The 23423-nt window shown below is 40.6% G+C and overlaps 1 protein-coding gene across 5 annotated transcripts in view; it reads left to right on the top strand.

The window, feature by feature from the left end:
* The window catches only part of DAPK2 (death associated protein kinase 2), a 55966-nt gene that overhangs the window by 20437 nt on the left and 12106 nt on the right, over positions 1–23423 (top strand). For all 5 annotated transcript variants that reach the window (XR_012588934.1, XM_074599660.1, XM_074599659.1 and 2 more), the window contains exons 3-7: positions 7597–7818; positions 14632–14770; positions 17860–17989; positions 19134–19182; positions 19862–19888. Coding sequence is in view for 4 of the 5 variants with exons in the window: in XM_074599660.1 (XP_074455761.1) it covers positions 7597–7818; positions 14632–14770; positions 17860–17989; positions 19134–19182; positions 19862–19888 (567 nt within the window). In the remaining variant the exon portion in view is untranslated. The remainder of the gene's footprint in view (positions 1–7596; positions 7819–14631; positions 14771–17859; positions 17990–19133; positions 19183–19861; positions 19889–23423) is intronic.

The raw sequence follows: 23423 nt of genomic DNA, 5'->3' as shown, positions 1-23423 counted from the left end.
GACCATGTTTTGGGTAGTGAGGAAGGATGCTGTGAGACTGCAACACTTACCCTGGTCTTCTATAGAAGAACATCTTAAATCAGAATGGCATGTTTGTAATTTGGTTCTATCCCACAGATACGACTGCTGTTTTCAAGGTATTGCTGTAAGGTAGATGGATGAAGTGACGTGCCTGAGGCAGCCCCACTTTCTGACCAAGCTGTGTTCAGCACTGAGGTGTTTCTGGTTTCCTCAGTATGCGGAGAGGAAGCAGCTTAAATGGGATCGCTCAAAAATGTGAACATTCTCCAGTGTGTCTTTTACCTTCCCAGTAACTAATCTAATTCTGAATTGCAATCAGGTTTGAGTTTTGTTGTGTTCCTATGTTGCATGGCTTTGAGACTTCTGGTGTGAGAAGTTTCCTTCAAGGCCCTTACATTGTCTGGAATGTAATTATACTATTAAAACCAGCTGGCTGGCATACCAACCATAGTTTCTTTAACTCGACTTCAATCTTGAGAGAAGTGCACATCTGAGCAAGAACTGAAGTAGGCTAGGAAGAGCTCAGTGTATCCTTGTTAAAACATAATGAGCAACAAAACAACGTGTGAGGGAGGAGAAGATCAAGGGGAATGGAAGGTCATCTCCACTTCCCTTAAAAGCATTTGCTTGTGTCCACTCGAGTTTAATGAACTTTTCCGTCTGGTGCAGCAATACCAAATGTGCTGATGTCAGTATTACTGTAGCTTGGTGTACTTCAGATTGTTGTTTTCTGTTCTTTTCAAATGAAAAGAAGAAACTTTCACCTTTTCTTGAGAATTTTCACCTCCTTACACCTGCTGTAGGTCAAAACGAACATCAAAAAAGAATAATAGATATTTATGGCACCATTCAAGTTAAAAAAAAATAAATAATGCATAAAAAGCATTGCTGTGTTTTGCTCTATGCAATAGGCTGTGATTGCACCCTTCCAACAGCCTGGTCATACACTGCTGGCATTGCTGAGACGAGCAGCTTCTCATTGCAAACTCCAGCCTCAAGGAAACGCCTCCCAGATTGGAAACAAAAGGAATCCCAACTAAATGCTCAGATCCCCAACGGAGTTTGCACATGCTCCGTGAAAAGAAGGGTTAAACTATCTTGCATTTATGATAGTCTGCATGTGAATCTGGGCAGTTAAAAGACTTACTGAGATGCTGTTACTGTTAGGTTTTATTTTAGTTTCTTTTCCGGTCATGTATTCTTGTGCAGGAACACCTAGTGAATAAAAAGATGAATTATTGTAATTGCAATTCTGATGATGTCTACATAAATAAAATGAGGTTATAGGTCCAGCTGTATGCTTTCCCCTTATAATTTTATTTTATTTTTTCCAGTAGCATTACCTGCATTTTACAGACTTTGTGAAATTAAGTACAGAAAGACTAAGGTGTTATTTTTCATCAAGTGTGTAGGAACCTAATTACTGTTCAAGTCAGTGGGAGGTTGCTGCCTAAAATCCCTTTCAAATCTGTTCCAAAGTAAATTGTCCTGGCTCATCTAGAGAACTGAGTGTCGCCTCTTGGCTGGCAGAATGCCAGAGCACTGTTCTTTGCCAGGTTCACTTTTGAAAGAACTCCTTGAAAACATATTTCAGTGTAAAGTGTACCTGTCAACATGTTCTAACGTGTCATCTATTTTATGGGAATTTCAAGTTTTAACAACTGCCTAAACAGAATAATAACGATACTCTTTTTTAGAATTATTTAATGAATGAATGCAATTAAGATTAATATGGTGAGAACACAAAGAAATAGACTGAACATGCAGAAATGGAACATATGTTCGGTATTTGGGGAAGAAATGGTTTGTTCTTCTCAAGTGACAGACAGAATCAGCTTCCTGACTTCTCCCCACTCTGGCCTCAGAGAGCCTGACTGGAGTCAGGTAACCTGTGCTGTCATCTCAGTATTTGTTTACATATTTTCAGCATTTCATGACAGCTACTCAGCAATGTGGTATTTCTGGAACATCAGAGGAAGATTTGTGTAAACCCATACCTATACAAACAGTTGCTTAAAGGCTGTCTTTATTCTAGTGCTCCGTAGCAATACCACTGTTATGCATTGAGGCATTCAAAACTGGCAGGCTGCACTTCTGTCATTCTCTCAAGTCAAATTCTGCCCCAGAGTATTACCCTCCAGAACCAGTATTAAAAAATAAAGTTTGAAAAAAGAGCAAGAAGTTATTCTGGATTGTCCAGTTCCTCTCTTCCCCACGTCCCTTCCACATCCTCTCCTGAACTGCACAGCAATTAAATGAGCTGAATTTGTGCTCCTCTAAAGCATGCTTCTGAAAATAGACTCCAAAACCATCCAGTAATATTGTCTCTGTGTTCTTATTCAGTGACAAATCTCGTAGATGATAGTAGCAGTTCAAATAATAGGTTGTCTTCATTGCCAGGATAAATTCCTTTATAAATGATGTACAGATTTGATGTTATACCTAATTATATTATAACTGACAGGTTGCAGCTGCTATTGTTTATACTCTTGAGCTGTTACCACAGTTAAGGACAGTCTATGTTGAATCTGTGACAAGGCTGTTGTACAGATGTCCAAAATATTTCTGAAAGGAAACAAACTTCATTTCTTTAAAAAAATAAAAAATAAAAAAGAATTAGGAAGTATCAACCTTTGAGCTTATCTAATGTGTGTTGTAAATACTGCTGTGTATGATCCAGGTCACCTTCACTTCAGCAATATATTAAAAAACATGAATTTTGGCAAAGTCATTCAGCTGAAATTTGGACGTCTGAACTGTGAAATTTAGTTTCAAGTCTAAGATCAGCCACAGACTCCCCAGGTGAAATTAAGTAAATGGCTTAATTTCTCAGTGCTGTCATCTCAGGTGTCAGAGAGACATGCTTTCCTTTCTTCTACTTTTTTCCTAGCCTTGATCAAAAATTTTGGGAAGCTGGCACTGCTTGATTCTTACGTGCTCAATGCAGATGCGTTAGGAGGTGCAGAAATGCTGTTGTCTTGGTCCTTGCCTTTACAGGCTCTGTAGTTAACAAGAAATCCGAAGTGTGTCAGACTGATTGTAAAATACCAGTGAGACTCTTTTTTTCATAGCTGTACGGGACTCCACGTGAACTATTCGTTGTGTCTGGTAGAAAAGTAGAGCAATATGCTATATCTTTAACACTTTTTCAAAGACTGTTCTCCCTTCCCATCCCTTCTCCAGCCTCTAGCTCGTCTTGTAGCGTGCTTCAGTGTATCAGTGCCTGGCAAAGCATTGCGCTACTTATGTGGAGAGATAGAGCAACGGCAGTCTTTCAGGTGGTCGGAAAATACTTTAGCCTTACCCTGTGGTGCTTTAATAAAGACCCACGGAATTCAGGAACAAGCATGGGCAAAGCAAATCTGCTCTGCAGCCAGTAGGGGAATTGGTAAGCGTGGGTTATGGATGGTATTGTGGGTAATGACATTGTAACGGTCTTAAATGTCCTAAGCTAAGAAATTGTGCATTTGTGTTTTCCCCTGTGGCTTACAACCTCTTCTGCTCAGTCACAAACACCCTCAGTAAAGACTGTCTGCAAAAGCCTGTTTTTAAGGGATAAAGGAAATGGCATAAAGACTGGGACAGGAGCGGGTAGAGTGTGTGTTGGTGGGTACACACTCAGGGGGAAATAGATTACAAGGGAATGGGGGTTGTAATGAACAATTGTCCCAGACTGTAAGCATGTAAAAGGACAAGACAGGAATTCCTCTGCTGTGACATTATTATTTTTGTAAGCTTTTAAGTAAACAAAAATGTACAAAATTCACAGTATCACTGGACTTCTTAAATGTAAAAGTGACTGTGTTCATTCCCATAATCAGCACTTATAAAATAATATTTCTCCCTGAACTTCGCTGACAAAATTTATGTCCCCAGAGAGAATTCAAGGAAGCAAACACAGCAGCATTAGTACTATGTCTCTTTAGAAAGTCTGAACCAAACAAGATGCATGTATTGCGAAAAAAGAACAAACAAACAAAAAACCCATGAAAACCAGGATGTTTTACACAAACAGCACTACAGAATGAACTCTTTTAGCATAATGTTTAAGGAAGTCTGGGGATTCTGTAGCAGGAATTTCATTCTCTTTGCACGTAACAATAAAATCAGGAGGCAGAAATATGAATGAATTAATAAATTTGACAAATACCTGCAGTCTTAATTCCATTTGTGATTAATTATTCCTAAAGGGATAAGTACACCTGTCCCATCTGTTCCTACCTCTCTCCTGAGAAGTGTTTAGGATACATATGAAAACAAAAAGAAGTACTTCAGGCTGTCTGGCATTGTTTGAACCCTTTGAAATGAGAGGCTGCCTCTGCCATGGAGTGTTAGCTTTTGAGAGCAATTGAGCACCAAGTGACAGCCTTAATTTTTAATTTCTTTGCATTTGTAGGTTTAAGACAGACTCAACCAGCCATCTGTGTTAATGAAGCACTAAGTACGTTATATAATTATAAGGTTCTGAATATAATTGCTGTGTATGCTGCATAATTTAAGTTCCAACTGTATCTTGCATCTCTCATTTACCAAGCCAGTGAAGGATATAATAATATTGAAAACAATAACAGCTCAGTGCTTCTACAACGTAGTCATGGGGGGGCTGCACTTAATGAGTGTGTTTGTGATTCTTATAAAGAGATCTTGGCTGATAAAATCACCGTAGCTAAAGGTTAAGGTTATCTGTAAGATGAGTCTTTTCCTTTCAGGTCTGGATATAATGCCCTGATTAAGGAAATATCTGATACTAAATGTATATTCTAGGACCGGAGACTTGCCAATTTTTGCGGAGTGGGATCTCAGACATACAGTGCATTTTGGCAGGGGAAAACGGGGCTGCTCTTGGGTATGAAAAGGAGCTCACCATCTTGTTTTGTCTGTTTGTAAAGTAGTTGGACATCAGCAGAGACTCGTGAATGTGATGAGACAAAGGCTTCGGTAAGAGTTCTTTTGGTGGTAGGATCTTGCATACCTCTTAGGCTTTACACATGCCAGGCAAGGGTAACTATTTGACTGTGCCGTTCTCAGAGGCTTTCCTGCCTTGTTTGTTCGCTGACTGTGTCTCCCTGGCCATATAGCTTCCTAGAAGTTTAAGATTTTTTTCTGCTCCTTGGTGGAAATGCAGTGAAATACTTTTGATGTGTTTTTTGCAAAAGTACAGTTCTATCAATTGTTCATCGATAACAGCTGAGCCTTTTCTGGCTAAGGAATGCATGGTAGGATATGGAGTGCATATGGTAGACTTAAAGTTCCCATGTTTTTCATTCCAATTATTATGAAAAGGGTGGGGCATGGATCTGAGCTGGGGTTCCTTGCCTCTAAATCACTGAGATTCTGCAGATGTTAGCCACCAACCTCTTCTTGCTTACCCCCCCCCTCCTTTTGATACCAAGTTGTCAAAACAAAAGGTAGCTTCCATGAAGCCATAGTTTTAGACAGACTTTGTTTAACTGAAGTCCTATTCTGTCTTTACAGCTTAACAGTTTTTCATCTCGCTGTTATCACAAGACGCATTGTATACTTAAACAAAGCAAACCGAAGTGCATGACCTTATCCATAGGCTCAGTTCTCCAGCTATCTGGTGCACATCACCACCATGGTAGTGTTTGTAACAGTACATACATGGCCTATTTACAAGGTGGATTCTGTGGTCTTTTCTTTTTCTTTCCCTCTGCCAAAAGGGAGTTTGATAAATCCCTCTTACAATCTAGCAATGGAAAAATAAATAACAAGAGTAACCCTCAGCTTATGGTTTCTGGCAGAGGAGGTTTAGGGTGGTAATAAACTGTTGTTGCTACTTAAAATTGCAGATGTACGCAGGTGGGCTATGAGGTCCTTTAACTAGTATACAAACGGAAGTAGTCAACTTTTCCTTCCATTCGTACTCTTGCAGGTTTTATTGCAGAGATATTGCTCCAAGACTTGTCAGCAGCAGCCTGCCATCAGACATACCAGACACAATCTCCAAATGCTGCTACTAGAGTAATTTTCCTTGACAGTTGTTCTTGCCACTACAGCACTTCCCCACTAGCTCCTTGTTTTCCACCAGCTCAAATTCAGTCTCCCATTTTATTATGTACTTTACGCATCATTATATCCCGGTCTGCACTAATTGTTATGGAAAGGTAAAGTAAAAAAAAAAAAATAAAAATCTGAGTACTATTAGGTACAAGAAGGTTCATCAGAATGTACATATATGTTCAAAACCGAGCATTTTAATACTTTATATGAAAGTTATGAGCGCTCTTAACGTGTCCTGTGTAGACTAAATGCAAACACTGGGTAATAGCCGAGTGATGATTTAATTTCCTTGTTTGTATGATTATGATTTAATTTCCTTGTTTGTATGTCTGTGATGATTTTAGTGTAATTAGGCATTTCTAAGATACAGCACAGTTGCCCTTGTCCTTTCCAAATGGGATGAGCAAAAGAATCCTCTGAATAATCACTGTTTCATTCCACATTCTTGCCTTATGTCGAATTTGTATTACTCAAATCCCGCTTTAGCTGCAGACCACCTTTCTTTCTTTCCTAATTTTGATAAGACATCTCTCAGCTTGATTACAGTTATTTTTTCAGAGGACAACTGAGAAGGAGGGAACATCAGCTCTGTGGAGAATGGTGCCCTCTCTGACTTCAAACAATGCCTTTCGAGCATGATGAAGAAAGAGAAGCTCACATAAAGAAGAACAAAGCAGGGTCCCCTACTTCCCTATTGATGAGTCAGTAACAACTGTCTCATCTTGCAAGGTTCCCACTGCTGGCATAAGGCTGCAACCTGCATGGTTACTATTATTTGAGTTAATCGTCGGACCTCCAAGTGTTACCCTCTTAGGAAATAAGGGGGAACTATTACAGTTAGACTGGAATATCTTACTTTAGGAGCCACAGTGAGGAAAATTTTATTGACAAGTGGCAGCTGCATGCCTTTTAAACTTTAATGCAGCCACTTTACTATTTGGTGTGGTGGGAAATTCTTTATCCTTGAAGTGCAGTGAGAAAGCTGCACTTACTCTAGTTACATTTGCAGCTAAATTATCAAGTGAAGTGCAGAAATATGAATAAACCATTCTCTTGTTTGAAATTTGGTTACTGGAGGCCACTTCTACGTTTCCAAAGGGTTATCAATCCTTTGAGTTCTTTTCTGAGTGATTATTCTTAAGGGAATACTTTAATGCATCCATGTCTTTTCAGAACATCCAGTGGTGCGTTGCAGACATGAATGCCTTAAGCATTACCCAGTGAAGGAGTGGTAATTCGAACCTTTTGAGACAGATCTTATTCATTTAAACATGAACGGTTTTTCAGAGATTATAACAGCTGTCCTCCCTTCTTGTCAGACACTGCTTGGTTTTGCTAAATTGCAGACACAGCAGGAGGCTATCTTGTTATGCTCTAGCAACTTTAACTGCAGAATTGTGACAGTCCTCACTATTGTACCAAGAAGGAGCTTGTATGGTCAGTAGTGTTGCTCAGGCCTTGCAGGATCAAGCTTTGTGTATGAATGACTTATTTGGGAAGCTGTGATTATATGAAAGCTTTAAGACAATTTTTGTTATCTTCTTTTCCTTGCAGTGGCCAGTTTGCAATAGTGAAGAAATGTCGAGAAAAAAGCACCGGTGTGGAGTATGCTGCTAAGTTCATTAAAAAACGTCAGAGTCGGGCCAGCCGTCGTGGAGTGAGACGCGAGGAGATTGAACGGGAGGTTAATATTCTGCAGCAGATTCTGCATGCCAATATCATCAAGTTGCATGACATCTATGAGAACAAGACGGATGTGGTCCTCATCCTTGAGCTGTGAGTAAGGGGACTTCCTGTCCTCCGGGGTAGGATGAGGTAAATAGGAACCGGAAAGGGCTGCGGAGACTGCCAGGACATAGGAGCACTGTTAAAATGGAGCTGTTGTGTTCTCTTGCCTCGCAGATCTTGGCAGGATAACTGAATGAGATTGCTGATAAACAGGCCCCCCAGTTCATCCATGTGCCCTGGGGATACAGGTGCACCTTAACATAAGCTGAGGCCATTGTTACTGAGCCAGGGAGTGTTGTTAACCTGAAAACAGTTTACTAACAAAGGGATTACCTCATGTCTGCCTAGCGCTGCCCTGACATGAACCTTGGAGGAAGCACAAATGGCCACTGAATGCTCATTTCGTTTTTTGTTCTGCTTTCATCTCTTCCAATGCATGTGAATCACAGAATCATAGAATTGCCCAGGTTGGAAGGGACCTTTCAGATCATCTAGTCCAACCGCCAATCTAGCACTGGCAAAAACCATCACTAAACCATATCTCTAAGCACTATGTCTACCTGTCTTTTAAATATCTCCAGGGATGGTGTCTCAATCACTTCCCTGGGCAGCCTGTTCCTATGCTTAATAACACTTTCAGTGTAAAAATTTTTCCTAATATCCAATCTAAACCTCCCCTGGCACAACTTGAGGCCGTTTCCTCTTGTCCTATCGCCTGTTACTTGGGAGAAGAGACCAACCCCCACCTCTCTACACCCTTCTTTCGGGCAGTTGTAGAGAGTGATAAGGTCTCGCCTCAGCCTCCTTTTCTTCAGGCTAAACAATCCCAGCTCTCTCAGCCGCTCCTCATAAGACTTGTGCTCCAGACCCCTCACCAGCTTTGCTGCCCTTCTCTGGACCCGCTCCAGCACCTCAATGTCTTTTTTTTATGGTGAGAGGCCCAAAACTGGACACAGCGCTTGAGGTGTAGCCTCACCAGTGCCGAGTACAAGGGGACGATCACTGACCAAGTCCTGCTGGCCACACCTGATACAGGCCAGGATGCTGTTGGCCATCTTGGCCACCTGGGCACACTGCTGGCTCATGTTCAGCTGGCAGTTGACCAACACCCCCAGGTTCTTTTCTGCCAGGCAGCTCTCCAACTGCTCTTCCCCAAGCTTGTAATGCTGCATGGGGTTGTTGTGTAAATAGCATTTTTGCCTCCTGGTCTTGCAACCCAACGTGAGTCAAAATGACATTGGAAGATTTATTCCTGTTTACGTGACTTCAGCTTATATTGGAAAGGCTGAAGTAGAGATTTTGTGAGAAGGGACTAATGATATCCTAAAAAACGAAAGATTTGCTTTGGCAGAGCTACAGCAGGACACATAAACCAGTTGCAGCAGTTCTCAGGATTCCTAGTGTGCAATACCAAGGGAGGATTGTTAGAGAAGGTAACTGATTTATCAGATAGACTGAATATATCAAAGTGTTAGATGCTATAGGAAATTGTCATCGCTCTAGGTAGGTCATGTCATTAATTTCACCTTCCCCTACTCGCACCAGGAATACAAATTCTTCACTGGGAAGTCAGAAGGGGAGCTAAGTTGCCTGCTGCTGTTTGGCTTTCTGTTCTCAGTGGTGTTTGCCAGCCGTCCTGATGCATATTAAATTTGACTTGTAGTGGCTGGGGTGTCACAGAAAGGTCACTTGCTCCTCTGCATTGTACCTGCAGCTGAGTCCTGTAGAACATTTGGATGTCTACAAATGTAGTAGTGTTAGTGTTGATGTGTTAGTTTGAGAGTCATTTCAAGAAAACTTTGCAGTTGCCTAATGTCAATTACTGAGTAAAAAAAAAAAAAAATCTGCCATGATAAAATTATGTCATTTTAAGGAAATGAAAAAGGGGAGGCACTAAGTGACTGCATCTGTTTATACCCAAACTTATACTGGGATAATAAATTTGTATGAAACTTGGCACTTGTTGCCATTCCAGGTGTTTCATGACTGAGGCTTAGGACTGTAATAGTGACTCTGCATGCACGGATGGTCATATAGACCTATGTCCAAAGTATCTCCTTCTGTACAGTTCATAGTGTGTGCTGTTGGTCTGCCTTAAGGAGTTGAAAGGGATGTAAATTATCTTAGTGCACATGCAGATTTATGTCTATGTGTATTTGTGTGGCTTAGTCTTCCTAATCTCCACTGAGAACCAGGGGAATCCTGAACACTGTCACACAAAGCAAAGAGTAGAATTCTGTGCTTGTACTCATCCAGGAATGGAAATAGCTCGTCTAATAAATAGAGCTTTGCTCATAAGAATGTATGGTCTCGACCTAAGGGGATGAAATTGGTCATGTAGTGAAAGAAGAGAGACATCAATTTAAGCTTTTTTGGGTTGTGTCCTGCTCTTTTGTGGGATCAATATCATCTAGTTTATAAAGCTCTGAGTCTTGGAGCAGTGCAGAAGATGACATATCCTTTACCTGTCAATTCATTGTACTAAGGTAAAGCTGTAAGCGAGGAGACAGCCTGAGGTCTTCTACTTATTACAATTTTTAGGTAATGAGTAAATGATGCAATTTTTCTGTATGTATGAATCAGGAAATAGAGACACTGTGGCTGAAGTTAGGTAGACCATATGTTCCCTAGGGCACCTACCTTGACCTTGTGTATGGAATCCAGGCAATGAAGCTTTGATCGCTGAGTGCGATGAAATAACCACTAGCTTTCCAGGGGAGCCAGCATTTAGGCCAGGGAGCATTCCTGGAGATTAATGTGACTGCTGGCAGGTGGCATATGAGTTATGATAAGCATCTGTTAAGTATATGTCTGTGTCCAAATGTTGTTCTCTGTAGCCATGCACTGGAAGAAAGGAAAGGAGCTCGCTTTTTCTGACTGGCAGCTACTTTGTGCTAAAACAACCTCTCATTTCATTACTCTCTGCTTTTTCCTGTCCTTACGTGGCCTGACACATTTTGTGTGTCCTATTGTCAAGCTGTAGCTTATTGCACTTTTAAAAGGCTGGGTACAACAGAGTTTTGACCTTACTAAGGCCACTGCATTCAGCTGCTGTATACGCATTGAGGATGACGATAATTGCTAATAAAGATAATTAAATTCTCTCTGTAAACAGATGATCTCTCCTCCTGCCACTCTCATATCAGAGTCTCATACTCCCTGCAGTTTATCAAAATAAGCGTTACAGTACCTGGCCAAGTAATCTTGTGTTAAGCTGCAGTGGACTTCAACTTCAAAAGCATGTCCGCAGTATTCTTGATTAATTGAAGAAGCTACTCTGGTGTTTAAAAGAGGCTTTGTCTAAAATGTTGACCCTCTCCCAAACTCCCTGTGCTGGCAGCCCCTCTTTACACAGGAGTTGATTCTACAGGTGGCGTTTCTTCTGTTCAAGAGCAAGAGCATTCCCGAGTCCACTGCTGTTAAGTGCAGTTTGGCAGGTACACAGTTTGCCCTTCCTTGTGTACATTGATCAGGGATATGCTCTCCACAGCTTTTTGTGACCTTGCTGTTCTCTCTTTCTTGGGCCCTGCCTTGAGGCTGCTTTGCCCAAACGAAAGCAGCCTAAAGGCAGGTTTGATTGATACGCCACTCTCTTCTACTGGTAAGTGTCAAGGTTGTGTACACAAAATAAACAGCTGTTTCCAAGAAGTAAGGCAGCACTGTTGTTTGGCTTTTATTGGACTTTGAAGGAAGAGCAAAGGCATCGTTTGTTTACTTCTTTGTTTACCATGGGAATAAGGTGACGTGGTAAAAGATAAAGAGATGGAACCAGAGGAAGGAATTTTTCTGTGACCTAAGGTCCTTTGAGAAAGGAACATTTGCTCTTTCACAGGTGGTGCTGATTTAGAAAACACACCTCCCTGGGTGTTCAAATGTAACTTGTAGGGCAGCATGAGTGTTTTACTGCAAAAGAGTTAGTGCTGAACGCCTTTTTTTCTGGGATTCCATAATGGCTGGCTTTTGGGATTGCTAAGTCTCTTCTGCCTGAGGGTTTCTCTGAGTTCAGGTGCATAACTTGGGTAAGAGTGATCCTGCACTCAACTGCTCACCACTCTCTTTGTACAATTTACTGAAACCTGTTTTGAATGCCTGAGTCTGTATTAATGAGAAATCATTGCATCTCTTCTACTGAATTTTCCTTTAGATTACTCTTCTAAGGTCTCTGCAGCTTCAGCTAATGTCTTAGGCTATACCGCAAGAGACTGCAGATTAATGTACTGTTTGTAATGTGTGCTGATCACTGACCTTCAGAAAATTAAAGGCTAATGTGGTTGTAAGAGGGAATCTTTTGCTGATAAAGTAACAGATGGACTTCAGACTCCCTGAATCTTTTTTTGTTGTTTCCTTTTTTATTTTTATGTTGTATTCTGTACCTTGGAAGTTCCCCCTGCGTAGCCTGATTCAAGGTTAGTGTGAACTAGAGAGAACAGGATAAATACAGCAAGGAGCTAGCAAGTAAATCTCCTGTGATCCTCGTTCTTGCAGGCTGTACAGTTTCTTCAGTGATGCCTTAGATGCAGCTGGTTGTCCAGGACGTTGCTGAGGTTGCTGTTGGTGCAAAATCCCTGGTGTGCCCTGAGCAGCTAACCCAGCTGTTCTAAGTGACCACTCTTGGGGTCACTTAAAAGTTGCCAACTTAAGTTGCCAGCCTCCTCCAGGCAGGAAGGTATTCTCTAACAACCTTAGCATGAACCTCTGTGCCAGGGGAAGGTGAGGGGAATGGCTTTCACAAAGCGGCTCAGCTTGTCTGCTCTCCTTATGTGCTACCTTCTTTTGCCAAGAGAGAACTTTTTTATTCTCAGTCCTGATTAAAGAGTCCACCTTAAGGAACGATCGTCAAGGGTAAAAGAGGAGGAGAGAGTAGTGTGCCTACATGGTTAAATTCCAGAAAAGTAGAAGAAAGTATTGTAGTACAGCTGGCTTCCTGATGACCTGCCTGCCAGAGATGATTGCTTAAGTGAGGTTTGAATAGAAATCATTAAGGAAATGGGACTTGCCTGCTCTCTGTACACAGATTTCACTAAGAGACAAGTTTTACTTAGAGATTTCTTTACTAGCTTGTCACAGTCAGCCGTAATAATTTTTAAAGTAATGAACAAAGGCCCCTAAACCTACTACAATATGGAAAGGAGACGGTGTTCCCTGGCTCCTGAAGTGCACAGGGGTAAAACAAAACCTGTCCAGCAAGGCTGATGATAGTGCTGAGACCTTTGGTATGTGTCACCTAAAAAGAAAATCAGAGACCATGTAAGAGTCTTACAGGCTGAGTAACTAAGATTAATAGAAAGGAGAAGGCAGCAGCCAGAGGCAGCAGTTGCAACATATTCCTGGGTCATATGAGTTTATTTTTGTTTGCCAGACATTTAGTTGTAACAAATAAAGCATGAAATGACTTCTGCCAAGGTGAAGTGAGATGACTTCTGCCCAGGTGAAGTGTCCTGCCTCATGTTACTTAGAAAGTTTCTGACTATGTGGGACCTGTGAAAAAATATACAGTAATCAATGCTCAAGTCAATAGGCCCTGTGTAAATCTCTGCTGCTGTCACCCACAGCAACAGTAGAAGCTAAGAAATAAGTCCAATGTCTTTGTGGCTTTTGACACGTTGTTCTTGTTTGCAGTTGGCTTGTCCTTGCAGGTTTTGTTAGCTGTTCAGCATAGTTTACTCTGAAAGAGGCAGAGTAGGGAATCACCATCTTGTCACCTCCAGTGTTGTGTGGGAGCCTGAGGTCAGAGGAATGGTTGCACAAAAGACGTCTGCAGTGCACAGTGTGATCCAACTTGTCTGTGAGTTGTGGCACTTAGTTAACTCAAAGCGTTTGAACCTGCCAGTTCTTTTACAGATACATCAGACAACAGGGCCAAAATGTTGTTTTCTAAAATGACTGTTGGATCTCTCCGGTCTTGTGCTTGCACTCTGAATGGTGACCACAGATGGGTAGGACGCCTGAGCCCAAGAGCACCAACCGCTTTGTGGGTGCCCCCAACAGTAAATTTGAATGAGAATAAATTAATAATACCAATGACAGTGTGAACTGGAAACAATAAATTATGAATAACAATACAAACAATGCCTAATTCAATATCTAGATCATCCTGTTTCATAACATATCGAAAAATAACACTGGAGCTCTCACTACAAACATGGAAATAGAAGTCTTATGTACTAAATATATATTGAATGTTATTTCAATTTTGATGTGAAAACTCATAGTAACTAATAGTACTTCCTTGATGTGGGAAAACAAATTTAGGTACCTTCCAAGCTGCTACAATCTGCGTTCTTCTTAAAAATTCAGCACAAAATAAATGCTTTCGTGTCAGTTATGTCAAGCAAGAATCTGTATTAGAACAATGTAAAGGCTGTTCTGGAAAGAAAAGAGATTCTGTTGGCAGGTCTTACAGATCTTATTGCCTCATGTTTCTGATGTCAACCGATAAGATTCTTTAACAGTTGTTGACTATTGCAACTTGTTCTATTTCCTCTTTCTCATCCAGAATGAAAATGTTGAAAAATAGCAGTTGAAGTGGTTAACATCAAAGTCTACCTATTGAAATATTCACGGCTGTATATTCATCAAACAGTGTACCTTTTTGTGGTCCTTTATTAGTCATTGATGAATCAAACCTTGCAGCATCAATGAATTAGGGAGAGCTAGTCCATAGTTTACAGGGGAGAACACTGAAGCCAAAAGGAAGTTTTGGCACACCTGGCACCAGAAAACAAAACTCTGGATTGTCTGCAAGAGCAGCCTTTTTCTAACTGTATGGAGGTTTTTTGCTACTTTAGTTTTCTGTGCTTATGTTTACTTTATGTCTTACAATGCAGGAGATAACAGGACACTTTCTGATGTGTTTTGCAGAGTTTCTGGAGGAGAACTTTTTGATTTCCTGGCACAGAAGGAATCTTTGAGTGAAGAGGAAGCAACCAGATTTATCAAGCAGATTTTGGATGGTGTGAATTACCTTCACTCTAAGAAAATTGCTCACTTTGATTTAAAGGTAAAGATGCTGATTTAGACTTATTGTTACTGTTGTTTTTTAATGATGGACTGTGCCTTCTACAATTTTAGATATCTGTATTTGATAGCATGCCTAAAATAAGGGAAGACCATTTTAATTGTGCTTGACAGCTGAGTGCTCTAAAGAAGACAATATCCTTTATTAGGCCTATGAAAAATAAATTTTAAGCCTTCATCCTTCAGCTGTTTGCTTTTGTAGTAGTATCATCCAAAGCATCCTGTCTTTTAAAAAGAAAAAAATAGAAAAAAATTAGAATGATGTGCAGAGGAAATGCATTTTTGGGAAGAGGAGAGCCAGGGCCAGCTACAAACAACTGTTGCTGCTTCCATTCCCCACTGTGTTTAGAATTACATGAAGAGTATGTGTCATCTAGTGCAGTTCGGTTAACAAAAAGACTTGCTGCTTTCTTAGCTGCTTACGGCATTGAAAGCACATCACAGAGAGCTCTCTTCCTAACATATCAGGTGATATCTATAGCTTTGGCCCTTGACTTTGATATCAGTACACCTTGCCTACGCAGTACAGAGGAGACTCTCTCTCTCTCTCTCTCTCTCTCTCTCTCTCTCTCTCTCTCTCTCTCTCTCTCTCTCTCCCTCTCTCTCTCTCTCTCTCTCCTTTTGGTTGTGGCGTACCTAGGTGAACATGCTTCTCTGAAGCTAGGAGCCTGTTGTCCTTGGGAATGAAACTCTTGAGACTAGAAGAAAGTGCTTTCTCAGTATCAGACTCACAGCTACAGAACTGGCTGCCTCAGACATTGCTGCTTCCAGAAATACATTCAAAATGCACTTATACCATAGGAGAAAGTAGAATAAACCAGAGGGAACTGTTTTAAACTGAAGGAAAAAGGAAAAAACTGAACTGCTAGATTACATGTTCTTTCTCGTAACTTTAAATCCAGGTTCGTTTATTACTAATTACATGTGCTATAGATAGACTCCTCCCCAGTTCTCAGGATATATATATGCTGTTTCCTTGTGCTAAATGTGTGCCCAATGCTGTCTTTGTCTTAAATTGCTTGGTCTTGAGTCAGTGTTAATGGCATATATGTAGTTGTGGCAAATCACATCTAACCTAAGAAACTGGTTTGCAAACAGCTGTCCAAATCTTCACGGGGTGCATGTGAAAAAGTGTAGGGGATGTGTGAACACGAATCCAGAAGCCAAAGACTGAAAGTTTTCCCTGTGTATTAGAAAACAGCATAATATCCAGTGGCATGAAATTATTGTGAGAACATAGGTGCAACTTTTTCCGTACTGATCTTTACTAATTTTGATAATTAATACCAGTAATGTCAGGTGGACCATGAAGATGTTACAAGAAATGCAAGATAGGAATCAGAAAGGATAAGTAAAGAATCATTTCACTGATAGTGAATATCAAATGACCTAAAAGATATTTACAGAATAACTCGACTGGGTTTTATAGGACTGGGTTTGGAGTTTTGCTAGTGTTAAATTAGACGTGTATTTTTAAGCAGTGATCTGATTAGATAGAGGGTGATTCATAATTATCTCGTCACTTGAGAGGGCTCCATTGACTGCAGTGGAGCTACAGTAACTTAAACTACCTAAGGAATAAAACAGTCCAAGAGGTAGTGAGTGTTACCGTTTGTCATTTCAGTCTGTTCTCTCTGCTCTAAACAATCTTACATCCTGTATCTGGGGTGAACACATATGCCCTAGATCCATGAAAGAAAACCAGACTTGTTAGCCTGAGGCTAAAATGTTCTTGGTCCAATGACTATGACAATAAATTATTCATATGTGCCTTCCCAGTGTAGCTCTGACTGAGTGTATGTGTTAGCAGGAGCTGTTTCCACGTTAGGATCTGCTTTGAAAAGGCCGGGCAGCTGCCAGCAGGGAATCAAACTGTCTCACTGTTGCTCTTGGGCTTATGATTAAGTTATGACAAATTAATGCATTAAAGCCCTTCATGGGAGATAAATTGAACCCGTAGTTTACTCTGAAACCTGAGAAATAGGGCCATGGTAGGGATTAACTAAGGCTGAGAAACTTAGTTGAACAAATAAGTTTACAAAATATCTGGTATATCTGGTAAAGAAAGTCAAAGTCTGTGGTTGAAAAAGTTAGCTTTAATTTCACAGTTGTAACTTCGTCTTTTCCATGAAATGCTATGAGAGATGCTACATGTCCTTTTAATAGCTTGCTATCATATATGAGCTAGGACCTCTGGTCCCAACTCTTTCCATTTTCTGGACTGTTTAGATAGTAAATCCTGGATCTTTCCTGGCCTTGTTATTACAGCTGTGAATTTAGTTTCATAGAGAAGAGCACTTTCCTTCCCTAAGTAGGTTCAGAAGTGACTAGAATCCCTCAAGAAGCATTTAATAAGACATCTTCCAGTGGGTTACAGTACAGTATAGGGACATCTGGGTAGAAAGAGTGAGGTTTCCCAATAGTGTCAATTCCAAAAACAGATCCGTAAAAGTGCTAGCAGTCAAAATATTCAGTGGAGAAAAATATTCAGGCTGCTAGCTGCTGTACGTGTGCACCAGTTGTAACTGAGGCAAATCTATGGGGTCAGGGTTTGACCTCTTCCCTGCAGGGGAGATACTTTCTGTTTCAAGAAGGGACAAGATAAACCGAGCTTCCACTTTGTGTTCTATCACAATGCCGCTGGGCCGATAATCTAGTGGCATATCTTGTCACGTTAGGAACTACGCACAATTGTGTGAAAAACTTCTGTCTCATTGTGAAAAGAGGGTATCTTGTTTTCATCCTGACAATAGCCATCATTAAGAAAATAAGCTTAAGAGTGCTAGCAGGAAGATACAAAAAGGCAGATTTTGTATGAGATAAAATTAAAGGAATGAAAGTATAACTCTTACTAGATTTGCTTTGCTTTTATGAAGTTCTGGTTCATTCAATGATGTCAAATTTCACAGTTGTCATCCCTTTCTCAAAAGAATGAATTGGAAATTGTTAGCCACAGGGATGTGTTTCTTGTTCTACAGTGTTGTCTATGTGAAGAAAAAAAAGTACTTGAGAACTCTCTTTCCCGATATATTAATATTATAATAACAAAGATCTATCTTTTGTTATTTTTAGCCTGAAAACATTATGCTTCTAGACAAGAATATCCCTATTCCACACATCAAACTCATTGATTTCGGCCTGGCTCACAAAATAGAAGAGGGAGTTGAATTTAAAAACATTTTTGGAACTCCAGAATTTGTAGGTGAGTTACCTGTTCTTTTGTCTCATATTGCAAGTTCCATGCAGAAGTTGAGATGTCTGTTCAAAGTTAAGTGAGGGATAGAGGTAGTTTCAATATCATTTGTATGAAGGTCACCTAAATCTAGAGGTTTACTTTATTTTTCTGGAATAGCCGAAAGGTGCTTTCTATAAACCAGATGTGCTACTCCTGTAAGAGCAGGTTGCTGCCAAATAAATATTTAGAGATGTAAATTCAGGATTGAGATTGTGAAACCTTGCAAACACAAATTATAATTTTTTACTTGTTGCCTGGGGCAAGTAAGCTCTCTGCATTGTAGTAGGCGTGTACACAGTTACACGGGTATCTCTGTCATTGCCTTTCTAGATAAAACTGCCTCACACTGTACACCTGTTGAGTACAAACCCCTCACATCCCCTTATGTTTTTCCACCTGATTCTCTTTTTGTTACTCACTGATCATAATTCTAATCTGTCTTGCTTGGATTTTGGATTAATCTTACTCCTTTTTACTAGTTCCAAGTAGAGGTTTTGAGGTTGGTTTTTAGGGGTTGAGGGGCGGGGAGAGAATTGTAATTCATATTCCAGTTAAACACAACTGCTACAGACACCTTTTTTCATCTTATTACCTCAGCTGGGTCTTTGCTTTTGCATGCAGTCTTATATGGAGACGTTTTCCAGTAAGGAAATGTTTCTTATAAAGATAATAGGGTTTGACATGGACAGCAATGTAGTCTGGCATGTAATTTCAATCTCTTGCTGTTTCTGACTGGACTTTAGAAGTGAGCTTTAACGGCACCAGTGAAAAACAAAGCAAAAGCTCAGATTCTTAGAGGTAACGTTATCCTCGGGAGGTGAAATAATTTGTTATTTGTTATAATTTGCACTGTAATTAGTGTATAATATCTGCTTCACCCTTGTTCTTCAGTTGCATTATAGTCCAAGTTACTCTAAATAATCTCTTCTGGACACCTGTGAACTTGAATTCCTGTCAGGGCTCTAAAACTATAAACAGCGCATCCTCTAACTACCATTCCTTTTCCCGCCCCACTTTCTCCCCCTTGGTAATTCTTGACCTGCTACTCAATTCAGCCTGGTAAAAATTTGTTACCTCAGTTGCTGAAGTTTGATCCATTTTTTTCTTACAGCTCCAGAAATAGTAAACTATGAACCGCTTGGACTAGCTGCAGATATGTGGTAAGTTTTTAACTTCTTTTTTTTCCCCAAGCTGCTCTACCATTATTTTTTCACAATTTGCTCAATAGAATCCATTCTAGTGCAACAAATTCAAAACAAAATGAAACAAAAAACTTAAGTGCAGTTAATAACTCTTTGTTCTGTCTTTACATTTTTTATGCATTAATTAAAAGAGAAGCATTTAATTTCTTCAAAATTATAATGAAAAACGTTAATGATGGCAGTTATAGAGTTAAACAGTTTGCCACTGTTCACTGCAGAGGAGAACTCTTAAAAGAAAACATGTTCCTCCAGTGCTTGTGACAGCTTTATTTATAAGAGCACTGCATGCAGAGGAGACCTGCGTACTAATCTGATCTGCTGAGAAGGCAGGCAAAAGAGGTCACCCCAAATAAAACATCCTTGCGTCTGTTTCTTGGTATTTCTGATGTGTACTGCAGTAAATACCTGCTAGAATAGAAATACATAAAGAGACTTCAAATAGCCACGTTACTTGAAGTTATAAGTAAAATTAATGTTTTCCCTGGAACACCCTTCTTTGAGAGATATCAGCAGTTATCTAAAGCCATGATGGCTCTCCTGCCTGTATAGCAGCTGCTATTGACTTTTTCATATTGTGTTCATTAAGAAGAATACAGGTCACGTAGAACCCCTCCAATTAATCTCCTTTGTTTTTTAGGAGCATAGGAGTCATCACCTACATACTGTGAGTACAACAGATTCACTTCTGTAGAAGTCTTACTAAAGAAAGGAGCTGCACACAGGGGGTGGGCAGTGGTTTGTCTAATGGGCAAATGTTATCCTGCAGCCTTTTCAGGTTTAAAATAAGGGGTAAAAGAAGAGGGGCATTCTGAGCAGACGAAGAAAAAGCGTCTCTAGCATCACTGAGCATTTCTGCTTCTTATGGGACCTCTAGAATGACTATGAGCTACCAGTGTGTGGAGAGAATAGAAACAGAAAGTGTAATAGTTCCATTTCCAAGGTGAGTTATTTCAGGTGAAAACAGGGAAGTTTTAATTTGCTTGTAAAGGCAGCAGTCTAGTTTGCTATGCATAAATATGGTCGCCCGTATTCAAAAAGGTGAATTTAAGCTGGAATAGGAGCAGAGAAGTTGACTCTGGGAACTAAGAATTCATCGTACAGGAGAGAAAAGGGGTTGTTAAAGCTTGTAAAGCAAAGGCTGGTTGGGAATATCATTGCAATCAGTAAGCACAAGGGAAAGAAAAGATACTTTTTAGAGGAAAAGTGTGTTAACTGGTGATGAATAAATAAAAGTAGGAAATTATGACAATCTCAGACTCTCAAAGAAATGAGGTTCCATGGGCATCCTGGAGACAAGCAGTTGAGAGAGTTTTAAGATGGAGCTTGACAATTTGTGAAACTGCTTGCATGACAATGGATGCATGCCCTGGAGGCACAGCACTCATTGCTTCAAGAATTCTTCTTTCCTCTGGTTTGATACGAGAGCATCAAAGTCCATTGAAAGCAAGCTCCTGTGACTGCTGGGGAGCAGTGCCTGGTGGATACTGCATGCTTGGAAATACCTCACCCTGACATTCCTGCCCTGAGCTTCTGTTGTTCCTAATGACACTCAGAGGACTAACTTGGTGCCAAATTTAAAGGATGTGCACTCCTTTAGTATTAGAGGGATTTGCACTACATGGCTCAGGGCTCAGTACAGGCGTGGAGGCTTGAAAGGGAGAGATTGTCTTTTCAGCGTGGAAAATAAATGTAGTGGAATTAAATTCACTCTTGGGCTATACCCAAGGCTTAGAGCCCAAAAGCTGTAAAAGAGCTATGGTCTGAATCTGAGAAATCAGATTCAGACCAACAAATTCCATTGTGTCCTGTGGTGCAGAAAAAGATAAGGATATGGATTGAGCCCAAGCTCAGGTACAGGGGTTTAAAATATTGTCCAGGCCCTTGCTTTTTATCAGCACTCTGGTCTTCAGTGACACATGTACTTGACAAGACATTAAACTTTGTAAATTGCTGTTTATGTGTGTTCATAAATGGTGAGAGGAAAACTTAATTAAGAGTTGAAGATATGCAGGTGGAGATACTTACCATGCTATTACAGTGATGCACAGACAACCAGGTGCTCTTGAGGTTTTTCTGTTGCATTGGGAGTTCTGTCCTGGGGGCAGAATAATGAAGTGGGTTTCTGTATTGTATCCAGTGTAGGAGATCTGTTTTACCTGGTTGGCTAGTAGTGATTGACATAGAAATCAAGGTTGAAAATCATCTCCCTACAAATGATCAGGGGAAAAAAAAAGCATGCTTTTTATGATGGGAGGGGTCAGCTTGCATGGTATGCTATGCACTAGAAATTTGTATGCCTTTAACTAGTATTGCCTCGTAATTTTAAAGCCTTTTGTTCTGAAGAATTCTGAAAAAATGGGGTGTGTTAAATGATACTGCCTACTTTAGCAAACATGGCAGCAATCAAATGGATGCCATAGTCGGGTGTAGATATCAAAATGCCTACAAGTCCTTAATTCAGTAACCAGTGGAGTGATTCACTGGGTTGTAAGGGCAAAGCCTCTATTACTGAGGTCTGCTGTTAGATATTTACAGGCACTGAGTCAGGATATGACAAGTCATTTGCATTGGATGTTAGGATTTGAGAATCCTCCCATTTCACAGACCTTAAAACTGAGTCCCAAAGAGAAAAAAAATGAGAGGAGAATAGAGGACTGTTGGCTTTGGCTTCCAGCAAAGGGCGGGAAGGTGGAATTACAGCTGCTTCATGGCACAGTTTTGGGAAAGGGAAAAGAAACCAAGGCTTTAGGGCAGGTTTCCAAGCCTTAGTTTTGGAGCAACGCCCGTGGTCTGTAGTGAGGTGCCTGCTTGTAGCCTTCTTTGTGGCTAACAGAAATGGAACAAAAGCTTAAGAGGGAGTATGTAAAAACTGTTAAGAAGTGAGATTGACTGGGGTGAAATTTACTGCATCAAAGACAACTGGAGGACCTTATTTCTGCTGCCTTGCTGTGTCAGTTGCTTTGGTGTCATTGTATGATCAGAGAGGGAGAGGAAACACTGTATGCACTCAAATGTTTATTCTGTGGATAAAACCACATGTGGTAGCTGGGGACTGGGCTGAATGGCCCAGGTGGTCCCATCTAACTTTCTGCTTACCCCCAACTTCCCGGTCAACACGGTGGTGGCAATACAGACAAGGTAAAAGGTCTGTTGAGCGAGATCATGAAAGCAAGCAGTTCAGTATTCAAAACCTCATTTTAGATTCCAGGAGTTTGCTGCAGTCCTGTTTTGAGCCTGCTGCATCCTGGAACTATGCTATCAAAGCTAGACATAACAGATAAGCATAATAATAGCCCAGATTTTTAAAAAGGAATGAGATCAAGTTCCTTGGTATAAATAACATTTCCCGTAAATCAGACTTTTGCAAGTCAGCATCCCTGTGGATTGGGGAGGGGAGGGGCAGGGAGGGAGGGGAGGCAGGGCAGGAGGAGTCTGCAATGAATCCATTGTGACACTTGAGTTTTATGGAGCAGAGGTAAATAGTCATCAAATATGAAGGTCGTCAGTCACAGTTGAGAGATAGGCAAAGCAGGGCGAAAGCTTTTTCTGTCTAAGTACAGATTGCTGAATAGCATTTTATTATGATGATGTCTCCATTATATCCTTGCAGTTGGAGCAAAGTGCCAACAGAATGAAATTTTGCATTGTTCAGAAACAGTTGGATTTTATTGCAGCCAAAGTCCTTTTGTTTGTGGATTCCTTTTAACAAGCAGTGTGGCCCTACCTCTCTGGTGGAGTTGGCCCCTAGACAAGGCCACGCACCTGACTTCTGATCACACATTGTGTTTTGGTTCCAGCTGAGAAAGGTCTCTTGGCTGAACCCACTGTGCAGGGAACTCGTCAGTAGCTTTGCAGACAGAAAAGCAGTAGGGGCAGGGCTTTTCCTGAGGTCCGCTCCGCAAAAATCTATAGAAACACTACTTTATCTGCTTGAAGCTGGTAGAAGCTTCTGCCTGGTACTGTGTCGTGGTTTAACACCAACCTACAACTAAGCACCACACAGCCACTTGCTCACTTCCCCCACAGTAGGATGGTGGGGAGAGTCAGAAGAGTAAAAGTGAGAAAACTCGTGGGTTGAGATAAAGACAGTTTAATAAGGAAAGCAAAAGCCATGGATTCACGGCGATGGAGACTATCCTCAGCTGAAGCGTTTTCTACTTTGATTAGCAATGATTTCAGTGAGACACTTAGGAGAATCT

Source organism: Larus michahellis, chromosome 9 (assembly GCF_964199755.1).
Source record: "Larus michahellis chromosome 9, bLarMic1.1, whole genome shotgun sequence".
Classification (NCBI taxonomy): Eukaryota; Metazoa; Chordata; class Aves; order Charadriiformes; family Laridae; genus Larus; species Larus michahellis.
Note: the sequence above shows the minus strand (reverse complement) of the source record. Positions and strands in the feature narration are given on the sequence as shown.